Source organism: Tamandua tetradactyla, chromosome 12, assembly GCF_023851605.1.
Source record: "Tamandua tetradactyla isolate mTamTet1 chromosome 12, mTamTet1.pri, whole genome shotgun sequence".
Classification (NCBI taxonomy): Eukaryota; Metazoa; Chordata; class Mammalia; order Pilosa; family Myrmecophagidae; genus Tamandua; species Tamandua tetradactyla.
The window spans coordinates 93,556,214-93,568,535 of NC_135338.1; the positions used below are offsets into that span (position 1 = coordinate 93,556,214).

At 37.0% G+C, this 12,322-nt stretch overlaps 1 protein-coding gene across 12 annotated transcripts in view; it reads left to right on the forward strand.

The window, feature by feature from the left end:
* The window catches only part of AKAP13 (A-kinase anchoring protein 13), a 387,549-nt gene that overhangs the window by 349,123 nt on the left and 26,104 nt on the right, over positions 1-12,322 (forward strand). For all 12 annotated transcript variants that reach the window (XM_077124122.1, XM_077124126.1, XM_077124125.1 and 9 more), the window contains 3 exons: positions 5,704-5,771; positions 7,838-7,904; positions 10,861-10,996. In XM_077124122.1, coding sequence (XP_076980237.1) covers positions 5,704-5,771; positions 7,838-7,904; positions 10,861-10,996 — 271 coding nt within the window. The remainder of the gene's footprint in view (positions 1-5,703; positions 5,772-7,837; positions 7,905-10,860; positions 10,997-12,322) is intronic.

Genomic DNA, 12,322 nt, shown 5'->3' on the forward strand with positions numbered 1-12,322 from the left:
CATTCTATATCTTTTTCTGCTGTTTTGCTAGTTCTTTTCCTAAATCGATGCAAATGTACTAAGAAATGATGATCATACATCTATGTGATGATACTAAGAATTACTGAGTGCATGTGTAGAATGGAATGATTTCTAAATGTTGTGTTAATTTCTTTTCTTTTTTTTGATTAATAAAAAAATTAAAAAAAAAAAACTCAGAACACTGAATGAAGTTGCATCTGAGCTATAGTTTTTGTTTGTTTGTTTTTTATATATATTTTTTGTATTTTTATTTTTTTCTCTATATTATTTTATCTCTTTTTCTGTTGTCTTGCTATTTCTTTTTCTAAATCGATGCAAATGTACTAAGAAATGATGATCTTACATCTATGTGATGATATTAAGAATTACTGATTGCATATGTAGAATGGAATGATTTCTAAATGTTGTGTTAATTTTTTTTAAATTAATAAAAAAAAAAATTTCAGCTGGGTTGAGGGTTTAAGGGCATGTCTCCATTAACTGAAAAAGTGAATTTATGTGCAAAGTTCTTTACTAGAAACACATTTTAAATGTTATTTCTGCTTTTATGATTCATCAGTTGGAGTTGTCTTTTAAATCTCTCACACTGCCCTGAGTAGTTGAGTATTAATGAAGTCTGTTTAAAAGTGAAAGCACTGGAAACAATTTGGGTCATTAGTTCCTCAGAAAGTTAATCATAGAATTACCATATGACCCAGAAATCCTGCTTCTAGAAATGTACCCAAAGAATTGAAAGCAGGGACTCAAACAGATATTTGCACACCAGCATTCATAGCAGCACTTTATTCACAATAGCCAAAAGTTGGAAACACCCCAAGTGTCCATCAACAGACAAATGGATAAACAAAATATGGTATATGCATACAATAGAATGTTGAGCCATAAAAAGGAATGAACTTATGACACATGCTACCATATGGATGAATGTTGCAGACATCATGTTTAGTGAAGCCGAACACAAAATACCATAGGGTCCTATTTTGTATCAAATATCTAAGCAATTTGTAGAGGCACAAAATAGACTAGAGGGTTATCAGAGGCCAGAGGGAGGGGGACTGGGAGTTACTGCTTAATGAATACAGTGTTTCCATTTGGGTGAAAAAAAAAGTTTTGGTAAAGCATAGTGGCAAGGGTTGCAAAACATTGTAAATTCAATTATTGCCACTGAATTATACACTTAAAAATTATAGAAAAGGTGATTTTTATGTTTTTTTATATTTATATGTTACCACAATAAAATCTGTTTGAAAAAAATAGGGATAACACTACTCTTTTGACAGTTGCTATTGTTTAATTCTCCATGTGGTGTTAGAAATGGCTTTTGGAAGAAAGGGACAGGAAGAACACAACTTGAAATAAGTTCTGTCCATAGTGTGCAGGTTGATCACTTTTGTAGATCAGAATTAGTGGCAAATTCTCAAACTAATCCACTACTCCCTGTATTGCCTTTAGGTGCCTAACATATTAGAGATTTTCAGTAAACTAAAAGAGGAAAGACTATTTCATATCTGTGAGAAATAAAAACACTAATTGAAAATTGTTTATACTTTATCACAAATATGATAAATTGATTTTTGAAAAGGATAAGAAAATGTTTATCAGGAAATCCAAGGAACTTCGAAGGATCTTAGAGTTTAGTATATATATGTGTATTTTTTTCTTTATTTTGAAATATACAACTGCAAAATACCCCATGGATAATACAACAAACACCTTATATACCAGTCACTCAGAATGTAGAAAGAATAACATTTTGCCATATTGCTTCAGATATTTTTAGTTTTTTAAGAAGTAAATCATTACATTTAAAATTGAATTCCCCTATGTTCAGTGTATATGTAGTCTGTTTTATAATTTTATCTCACATATGAAAAATATTTTTTTGTGTTTTTAGTTTACATAAATGATACCATATAGTACATCTCATTCTGTAATTTGCTTTATTCCCTCAACATTATAATTTGGGGGTCCATCATCTTGCTACACATAGATCTTAGAGCCTTTTAACTCTTATATAGGATTCCATTATATGAATAAAACAGATCTGTTTTGCTAAGTGTTCTAGTTTGCTAGCTGCCAGAATGCAATTTTTCAGAAACGGAATGGCTTTTAAAAAGGAGAATTTAATAAGTTTCTAGTTTACAGTTCTAAGGCCAAGAAAATGTCCCAGTTACAACAAGTCTATAGAAATGTCCAATCAAAGGCATCCAGGGAAAGATACCTTGGTTCAAGAAGGCCAATGAAGTTCAGGGTTTCTCTCTCAAGTGAGAAGACACATGGCGAACACAGTCAGGGCTTCCCTCTCAGCTCGAAGGGCACATGGCAAACATGGCTTCATCTGTTAGCTTTCTCTCCTGGCTTCCAGTTTCATGAAGCTCCCTGGGAGGCATTTTCCTTCTTCATCTCTAAAGATCTCTGGCTCGTGGATTCTTTGCTTCTCATGGCTGCATTGTTCTTCTCTGTTCTCTCTGAATCTCTTTCATTCTCCAAAATGTTTCCTCTTTTATAGGACTCAAGAAACTTATCAGGACCCACCCAAATGGGTGGAGACATGTCGTCACCTAATCCAGCTCAACAACCACTCTTGATTAAATCACATCTCCAGGGAGATGATCTGATTATAGTTTCAAGCATACAGTATTGAATAGGGATTATTCTGCCTTTACGAAATGGGATTTTAATTAAAACATGGCTTTCCAAGGGTACGCACATCCTTTCAAACCAGCACACTAAGTCATTTGTGTTGTTTCTGATTTCTCTATTAGAATGCTACAGGGAACATTCTTCTGCAGGTGTGTTAGAGTGTCACTGGGCTACATACCAAGAAGGGAATTGCTAGTTCATAAAGTGGACACATTTTCAGCTTTACTAGATATTGCTAGATTACCCTCCAAAGTGTATGAACCAATTTCTGAACCCATCTGCAGATGAGAGTTCCTTCAGCACCATATTCTCATCAGTACTTAGAACTGGCAGACTTATTTTGGCCAGACTGGTTAAATACAAAATGGTATTTCTTTGTTGTTTTAATTTGCATTTCACTGATTTGTATGCTGTCCATCACTTTTTTGTGTTTTTTGTGAACTGCCTTTGTACGTTTTTTGTTGGGTTGTCTTTTACTGATTGTTTTATGAGGCATTCTTAATAGTTTCACGATATTCATATAGTGTGATAAGAAGTATGAGCTTTATCCTAAAGATGATGGAGAGTCATTGAAGGATTTTGCAAAGTGCACTGTAAAATAAAATGTCTTAAATACAAATCAAAGACAAATGTCCAAGTTTACCTATACCCTCTTTGACCCTTTCTGGAAGACCTTGGCTATAGAGGCTTAACTTTCTTTAGCCAAGATTCTTTAGAGACTAGATCCTGAAATACAGATTATGTCTCATGATACGTATGGAAGGGTATAATATCATTGGCATCTCAAGAGTAATGTGGAATTCTGTTTGTGGTTCTTTCTCCCAGTAGTAAAAACAGTTATTTCTTTATCCAAGTTTCTCCATGTTTTCAAGTAGAAGAGAACTAGATAAATTAATGAGAGCCAGTGGTTTTCAATTCTTAAGAAAAATATCCTCGAATGTTTCCTTTTACTGATTAGAATGAGTCATTCTTCTCTATCTGCAAGGCCCTCCTTGTGCCCAAAATGGGACTTTGCTGAGGAGTCCTAGCATTAACGTTCAGAGAAGCTTCACCTCTTTCTGTGACTTCCAGAACAGCTTCAGGTCTTATGTGGAGATGGTCATGATCACAGACAGTAGAAGTTAACAACGAGCATAGTGCTCAGATAGTCCCCTTGCAGCCTCCTCTTGTAGAAAAAAACTTTAGAAGCAAGAGTAGAGCTTTGACTGAGACAGAAGCTCCCATGTGTTTTCCTTTAGTTGATTTCCTGAGTGAACCTTTCCCGGAGAGTCTCTCCTTATGCTGCTGTTAGCAGATAAACTTGGATGTCTCCTTTGGTGTTTGAACATCAGAAAATGAACCAACAGTGAATTTCACAAGGGATCAACTTGGAAGAGATTAGAATGGGGGATGGGGGAGTTGGTATGCTTTAGAGTAAAAGACCCAGAAAAAGTTTCACCCTGCCTTACCCCCAGGACTAAAAGACCAGTTCCAGTTCTAGGGCATCATGTTGAAAAAAATGGAGTTGTTTTTGATGGCTTCTTTCATGGTGGTAGCATCAGCCAAACTCTTCTAGTTGGACCTACTGATTACTCAGTCCTTCCTTAGGCCCACCCTAAAGGTTAAGTCTATCTCAGTGATACTTCAGATGACTTAGAAATTGAAAAGCCTTCTAAGGATGTACTTTATGTTCATGCTGGGGTTTATAAATCCAGAGGGATTTATTTCAAAAAATCATCACTTTCTTCAGGAGATCTAGCATACAGAATCACAAGGACCCTTGGACAGACATTCTTCACAACCTGTTTTCAAAGCTGTGTCAGGACACTTGGATTTTGGATAAGATAGATGTAGAGTCTACAGTTAGACATTAGAAGGGGTGCTAAGATTCAGGCACTGTGCCAGAGACTTAAATGAAGATTTAGCAATGGATCTAGAGGAGCACTCCAAGGAGAGAGATAAGAGGGGCACAGCACACAACCCAGTGATGGGTGGCATTGTGGAAGAGGCCTGTGAACCACTTGGGCATTGGAGCCACCGTGTAGAAGGACGGGAAAAGGGCTTTGGGATCTGGGATACTGGCAGCCTTCTCTCTAGCATCCTGCCCTTCCCATCATCACTCCCTCCCCCCAGATAATTTATATATAAGCTAAAAGAGCATCTAGGGCTATGATTAGTGAATTGACATAAAGAGGGCCTGTAATACTTCCTGAATCAGTGTGTGAAACATTGCTTAACAGATGATATCTGTTGTTGATTTCCTGAGTGAGTCTTTCCCAGCAGGGTCTCTCCTCATCTGAGTGTCCACAAACAAATCTTTTATTGTTTCTACTTTGCCCCTGGCCTCCTGACAGTTCTGTTTTATGACTTCATAGCAGCAGTACAAGCTTATGATGACACTCTGAGACCCAGAGGGCTGGGTTTTTATTTTTGTGTCTCTGTAGACCAAGGGAATGAGTAATAAAAGAGTTGAGATGAAATTGTGTTCTTGGCAAATTGTGTTCTCTTTTGTCTTTCAGGAAATCTCCTACCCTCTCTTGAGTCAGGGTGCTTTAGGGTATTTCTAAGAACATTTCTTCTGTGGCTCTTGACTCAGATGGTGGGTTTCAAAAAGCTCAGGGTAGTTAAGATCTGAAGTACAAAGGTATCTACAGTTAGCTTTTCAGATCCCTACTCTATCTGTGGCATAGGCATGCAAATTTTACAACCCCTGTTAGGGGCTTTATTTACTTATTTGTTAGTGACTTAGACTTACATATTGATGGCAGATACTTTTACTTTTGCTTTTGGTAACCTTTCAGCTTCCTGCCTGAGAAGTTCCAGACATCTAGTTTTTGTTAATCAGAAATTACATCTGTTCTTCTTTCTCCTCCTCCAAATGACATCACAGGCCTGCTTCCTAGAAGACAACTGCAATCTGTTATTTCAATTAGAATCACATTTTTATATGTGAGTGACTTCACTTGGAAATCCATATGCTGCTTATAACAGTGATGAAAAGTCAGGATCTAGGGTCTATTTGCTTAGTTGATATTACTTTGGGTTTTGCTTTCTTTTCAGGTTGCGGAGCTTTTGTCCACAAAGGATGTAGAGAAAGTCTAGCCTCCTGTGCAAAAGTAAAAATGAAGGTAAGACATTTCTGCCTAAAAGAAGACTTAAAAAGGTTTAATCCAGTAATATCCTTAGGAGTTGGGAAAGTTGAGGTTTGTGGTAGTTTTTGTTTATTTTAATCATTTGGTGCCAACTTTGAAACCAAAATAACTAAAAATATAATATTTCTCAAAAATGAGAAATTATCTTCTTGAATAACACACTCAAGAATTTGAGACTTTTGGGAAATAAAATGCCTTCAGAACTTCTGTATGCTAAGTATAGACTTCTCTGTGATTTTATCATTTCCATGTCACTATTAAAGTTTTCTTTATGACCATGTCTGCATACCTACTCTGCTGTTTACACAACTTGTGTCCTCATTCAGGACCATAAGGGCAGCAGGTGAAAATGAGGGGCTTTGGTATTTCTGGTGAGGTGGGGTGTGTTATGGTTACCAGCATGCCTGGTAGCATGTGATTTTCAGTGTTCCTGTCACACATCCTTATCTTTTTTACTCTCCAGCTACATCTACATGAGTGCTTAGCACACTGTGGGCTGCATCATTGAGACCCAGATGCATTTATCTAGTGCAGTCCTCATAAACCTAAGCATACATCAGAATCATCTACAGGGCTTGTGAAAAGGCAGCTTGCTAGGCCCAACTCCAAGTTTTAGATTCTGTAAGTCTTGGGTGGGGCCCAGGAATTTACATTTCTAACAAGTTCCCAGATGATGCTGATCCAAGCACCCCACTTTGAGAGGTACTGATCTAGGGTAGAAATGGCTTCTGTAACCCCAGTCTTATTCAGCCATTGGACATGTATTTTGTTTGGCTTATGTGTGGTTTTTTTTTAAATTTGAGTTAGTGCAATCATTTAAAAATGTAATTTAGGTTTCTAATTTCTCCTGAAAAATTGGAGCATCTTGCAGCCCTGGGCCCACTGACATTTCCCCTCACCCAGCAGTACTAATACCCCTTACCCTACCCTTTTTCCTTTTTTCCATAGTATTTATCACCTTCTGAGAGAGGATATTTAACAGTGTGTATTTATTTATTAGGTTTATTGTTTATGGTCTGTATCTTACTCCCAGTAGAATGTAAGCTTCACAGTTGCCAAGCACTCTGATGACAGGAATCTTTGTTCCATGAATGTATCCCGTGTACCTAGAATGGTGTCTGACTTATAGGTTCTTAAATGTTGGAGGGATAGATGGCAAGCAATAATCAACTGGAGCTGAACAGCTGCTGCTTTCTTTAGGCAGGGTGTACAGGTTCCAGATTGCCACATTCCTTAACCCCCGTGCTTCTTTCATTTTTGTCACCTACCTGACCTGATAGGCATTTGAGTTTGTGATATCTGATATGGTAATTTATTGCTATTATACTAGGTTCAGTAGAATGATAAGGAGAGGTATAGCTCCTCCCATATAAGTATACAGCCTTAAAGGGGGAATTCCATTTTAAATTGGAAGTAATTTTTTATCATTTCACTTACAGTGTGTCTCAGTTTTAAATGCTTCAATTTGCAATTTCTTAACTTATATTTGTTACATGCCACAACAAAGGAATCTTAACTAGAATTAACATTTAACTAAGGATTTAGCACCTTATAAATGCAAGTCGTTAGAGAAATAGAAATGAAAAAGGCACACATGCTGCTCTTAAGAAATCAGCAGTCTTGTAGGAAAGATAGACAAGTAGGATCACCATAAATGAGATGAAAGCTGTGTGGAGGTATGTATTGGATTCTAATGGGTTGCCAATCTCTACCTTGGGCAAGGAGGAGAAAGGAGCTAATAGACGGCTTTATCAAGGAGATAACACTTACTTAAATAATCTTAAAATAGAATATCATGTCCATGAAAGTGAAAATAGCATTCCAGGGAGAAGAAACAGCATCTGTAGAATCCAAGTGTTCCAGCAGGTCCAGAGGATAGCAGGTGGCTAGGAGGCAGGATGTTGAGACCCAGTAGCAAGGAACAGAGGAGGAAAGTAGGCTGAGCTGTGAGAAGAGGCTCTTCCTATTCTAGGCTTCTTGAAACCTGACAAAAGATAAATTGAAAATGCTGTCTTCATATATTGTTTTTCTTTTACTTTCAGCAGCCCAAAGGGAACCTTCAGGCCCATGACACATCATCACTACCCACAGTCATTATGAGAAATAAGTGTAAGTAGCTCATCCTACCTCTTCTAATTCCTGTTTTTACTTTCTGGTTCTGGACTTAAAAACACTTGTATGATTTTCATTCACTGTTCTTAACCAAGATTTGATTACCTACTTTGTGGTAAATTAGAGAATCCTGCAGTTTTATCCATCAGATTCATTGACCAGTAGCTATCATTAAACCTTCTTTTTGAAGGTTTCTAGAGTAATGTATATCATTCTTACAAGCTTCTTACAAGTGTCATCCTGGCCCTGTGTGTTTATGCAAATTGTTCAATCCTTGCCCACCTCACTTTCGTATTTAGTAAATAGAGAAATTGGGTTTGCTTTTAGTGCCTTACCATTTTAGGTCTTGTTAAACTTGTTTATAAACTATAGAGTTGCTTTCAAGGACCTCAGGTGACACACAGAATTATAAATCACACTGTCTTTTTCAGAGATCTGTGTAAGGTTCCATTGTTTCTATTTTACTTAGTATTTTTCTCTTTTCATTCTCCATTACGTATCTCATTCCTTTCTCCTATTTAATACCCACTATATTATATTTAATCTTATGTTCTTCTAATCTAACATATCTAGAGACATATGTATCTCTTTGATAGATGTCTATGATTGTTTTGCATGTGGAATTTAAATTATATAACATGACTTCTGCTTATACATTGTTTTTTATATTTTTTACTCAATGTTGTTTTTGAAATCTGTGCATATGTACATATACCATATTATCATTTCCCCCAAAGACATGATATTTAAGTTGCCTCCAGCTAATACTATAAAGAAAAGTGAATATCACCATAGCTGGTCCCTTGGATACCTAAGAATTTCCTTAAAGCAGAGTATTTCAAAGTGTGGTTCCCAGCCCAGTTAAGAAATGCAGATTCTGGAACTCTACCCAGACCTACTGAATCAGAAACTCCAGTGCTGCGGCCAGCACTCTTGTGTGTCTGAATAGACCCTCCAGGTGATTCTGTGCAGATTCAAATTGGAGACCCAGTCTAAGGTATAGGCTAATACATACTTGCTCTAAGTGCTTCCAGATAGTGCTCCAGAATGGCTGTCCTGGTCTGTGCCCCTGCAGAAGGGTGTGGATTCTCTTTAGACCTGTTTAATCTTATCAGTCTTTGCATGAGATGACTAGAAGATAATCTTTGCCAAACTGATAACGCACGTTAATTGGTGATCTCCCAACCAATAACATACACCTTTTATATACGTGTTATGGGGCGGGCCACAGTGGCTCAGTGGCAGAGTTCTCTCCTGCCATGCCAGAGACCCGGGTTTGATTCCCGGTGCCTGCCCATGTTAAGAAAAAAAGAAGAAAAAAAGTACCTGTTATACCAGATGCCTTATTTGTGTTATCTCTGACCTCCACGTGTTCTTATTCCCATTTTAACCAACAGAGACAATATTGCAAATTTACAAATTGAAATTGTGAGTTTGAGTCTCAGCATCACCGCTCTACAACTGTATGGTGTAGATATTTACTAAACCTCCAGTGCTTTATTTATTTTCCACCTTAGTAAAAAGGGACTAGTACCAAGGTTTATATGAGATCACACTTACAAAGTACTTAGTAATAGGCACCCCTTAAGTGTTAGCATTTCCTGCTATCATCATCATCATCACAAATAAGGAAACTGAGGCTCAACGATATTAAGTAACTTTTACCCCATTGGAGTACAGATTGCTTTGGCAAGGAAAAACTGTTATTTTCACCCCTCTCTGCTGCCTTTCAGAAGCAAGTTGTCCTGTGTAACTTTTAAAACTCTGCATAACATGATTCCATTCCACTGCTCCAACCCTTTCACTGGTTACTTATATACATCCTCCACTTGCTTCCTCCTCTCCTTATTGTCTTCTTTTTACATTAATACTACATGACATTACTGTCTTCATTCATACAGTTGTCCTCATTAGAAGGACCTATTTTCTTTCTGATCTATCCAAATCCTTAGCATTCTTCAAGAATTAGTGTTCGTCCTCTGTCAAATCTTACCTACTAACTGGGCTTCTCCAGGCTCTTTAACACTTAAGCATAGCTCCTTTTTCTGCCAATTGCTGTTATTCTCTGCTGGAGCAGGACCACCACTCAATACTCCTTGTGTGCTTTCTTTAGCAAGGGTCTGGTCTAGTGGAGTGCATCTTGTTTCTGGGTTTTATGCTATCACTTTCTTCTGACTAGGATTTGAATTGGAAATTAATTTTTGTTAAGTCAAAATCGTCCTGAAATATTGTAAAGTCATAACAGCTGCCCCAGTTTTATTTCAGTCATATACTGCTTATCATGATTCTTTATCCCCATTGCCTAGTTTCCCACAAATAACCACTCTTTTTGTTTCTTATGTATCTTCCCGGAGTTCTTTATGCAGATAAATTGCTGTGTATCTAACGTAAGCAATTCTATCTTTATTACAATACTTAGCTAATACCAATTTGGATTATCAGTTTTCCTTTTTTTTCTTTAGCATGCAAGACCATCTATGATATACTTTCTTCTGCACCAGGATCTTTTTTTTCCCCTTAATATATCTTAGAGCTCTTTCTCTTTCAGAACATGGAGCGCTGCTTTAATTTCTTTAAGCAGTTGCATAATTATCTATTGTATGGTATGCCATAAGTTATTAACCAGTCCCCTTTTTATATTTGTGTCATTTCCAATATTTTGCTTTTACTGACAGTGTTGCATTGAATAACTTTGGACATGCATTATTTTACACATATACAAGTAATTCTTGTAGAGTACCCATATCTTGAAAGTGAAATTGCTGGATCAGAGAGTATATGCATTTACACTTTCAGTAGTTATTGTCACATTATCCTCTAGTTTTTGTGCCAATTTACACTCCCAGGACAAATCTGTTTTAAAGCATTTTGCTGCTATTTGGCATTTGTCAGATGAGTCACTAGTAGGTGTGGCTAGGTGATGCTTCAGTTAGTGTTCTCTCTTCCTTTCCAGCCTCACAACCCAAGGAGCGCCCTCGATCAGCAATTCTCCTGGCAGAGGAAACCACTGCTGCCCCGATGTTTGCTAATAGACGGTCCCAGCAGAGTGTCTCACTTTCCAAAAGCGTCTCCATACAGAACATTGCTGGGTAAATGAGCAATTAAAGATAGCACAGTTGACAAGTACACAATAAGAGCATGATCGTATCTTTGACAAAAAGATCCTTCTTTTAGAAATAAATGTGTAAAATAATGGGTTGATATTTAAATTGGGTGTTTCGGGTGAGAAGAATGGGGATTGCATTTTTGACACATTGTCATGCTGCCATTTTGTAATAGTGAACTGTTTTAAACACTATTTATTGGGCCAGATTGCTCTAGGACTTCGCACATATTCAGCCCCACATTTGAAGAATATAAGTTCTAAAATAATGTTTTAGATCAAAAATGAGAGTAAGAAGGATGAATTAAGTTTGAATTTTTGGTTGCAACCACTTACATTTTCAGATGTCACGCTATTTTTTTATTGTTCAGAAAAGACCCCGTGGTTCTGTTACTTTTAAAAAATCTGTTTTCTATTCTTGTCGCTCAAGTCGGTGTCATGCGTATACAAAGATGGGCCATTACTGTCATATTCCCACTATTTCATTTGCACTAAATACCTTTTGTGATCCCTACAAAAGTTGCTACAAAAACAATCCACTAACTGTTCAGGCCATGGCTGTCAAGCAGTTAGCACGGGGCTGATATGATGTTCCCGACTGCTTTGGGTAAAATGCTGCCTTCCCCTCAAGTAAAATAAGTCATCTCAGAGGTAGGCCTCTCAGAGGTATGGGCAGTAGTGGCTCAGTGGCAGAGTTCTCACCCCAGTTTGATTCCCAGAGCCTGCCCATATCAAAAAAAAAAAGAAGGCCTCAGAACATGTCTTACATCTCTAGATTGAAGGAAAATCCTTAATTAAAGTATGCAAAATCTCCCTTTTTCTCCTATTTCCTAACCCTGTGCTGGTTCATATTTTCTCCTCCTTTAAAAAGAAAATCAAGTATTTTAATTTTGTTTTGTTTATCTTTGTATTTTTATGATCTCCAAAGGCCTTCTTATCAAAGTTGTAATGTTTTCAAAATTTGTTTGCATTGTTACTTTAAAAAGTTGGTCTTTAAATAAAATTTTAAATTTTAAATGACTTTTACTAGCTTTTGTGTCATACAGCAAACATTTATTGGGTGCCTACTGTGTGCTAGCTGCTCAGTTGGGGTTGAGAAAGTCCAAGTATATGATTTATTAAAAGTGCTTAGTCTATAGTTACTTGAGGTACAACAACAAAAAAAGTAGTGGTTAAGTGGGAAGCGAGTTCTCTTTGGTACCTACCATTAAAAAAAAAAAACTCCTGAGGCTCAGAAAGTTTAAAGAATTTGAGTTTGCAGTGTTATTAAATATAGTTCCTGTGTTTGTTAATAGTGTTGCATATTGCCATG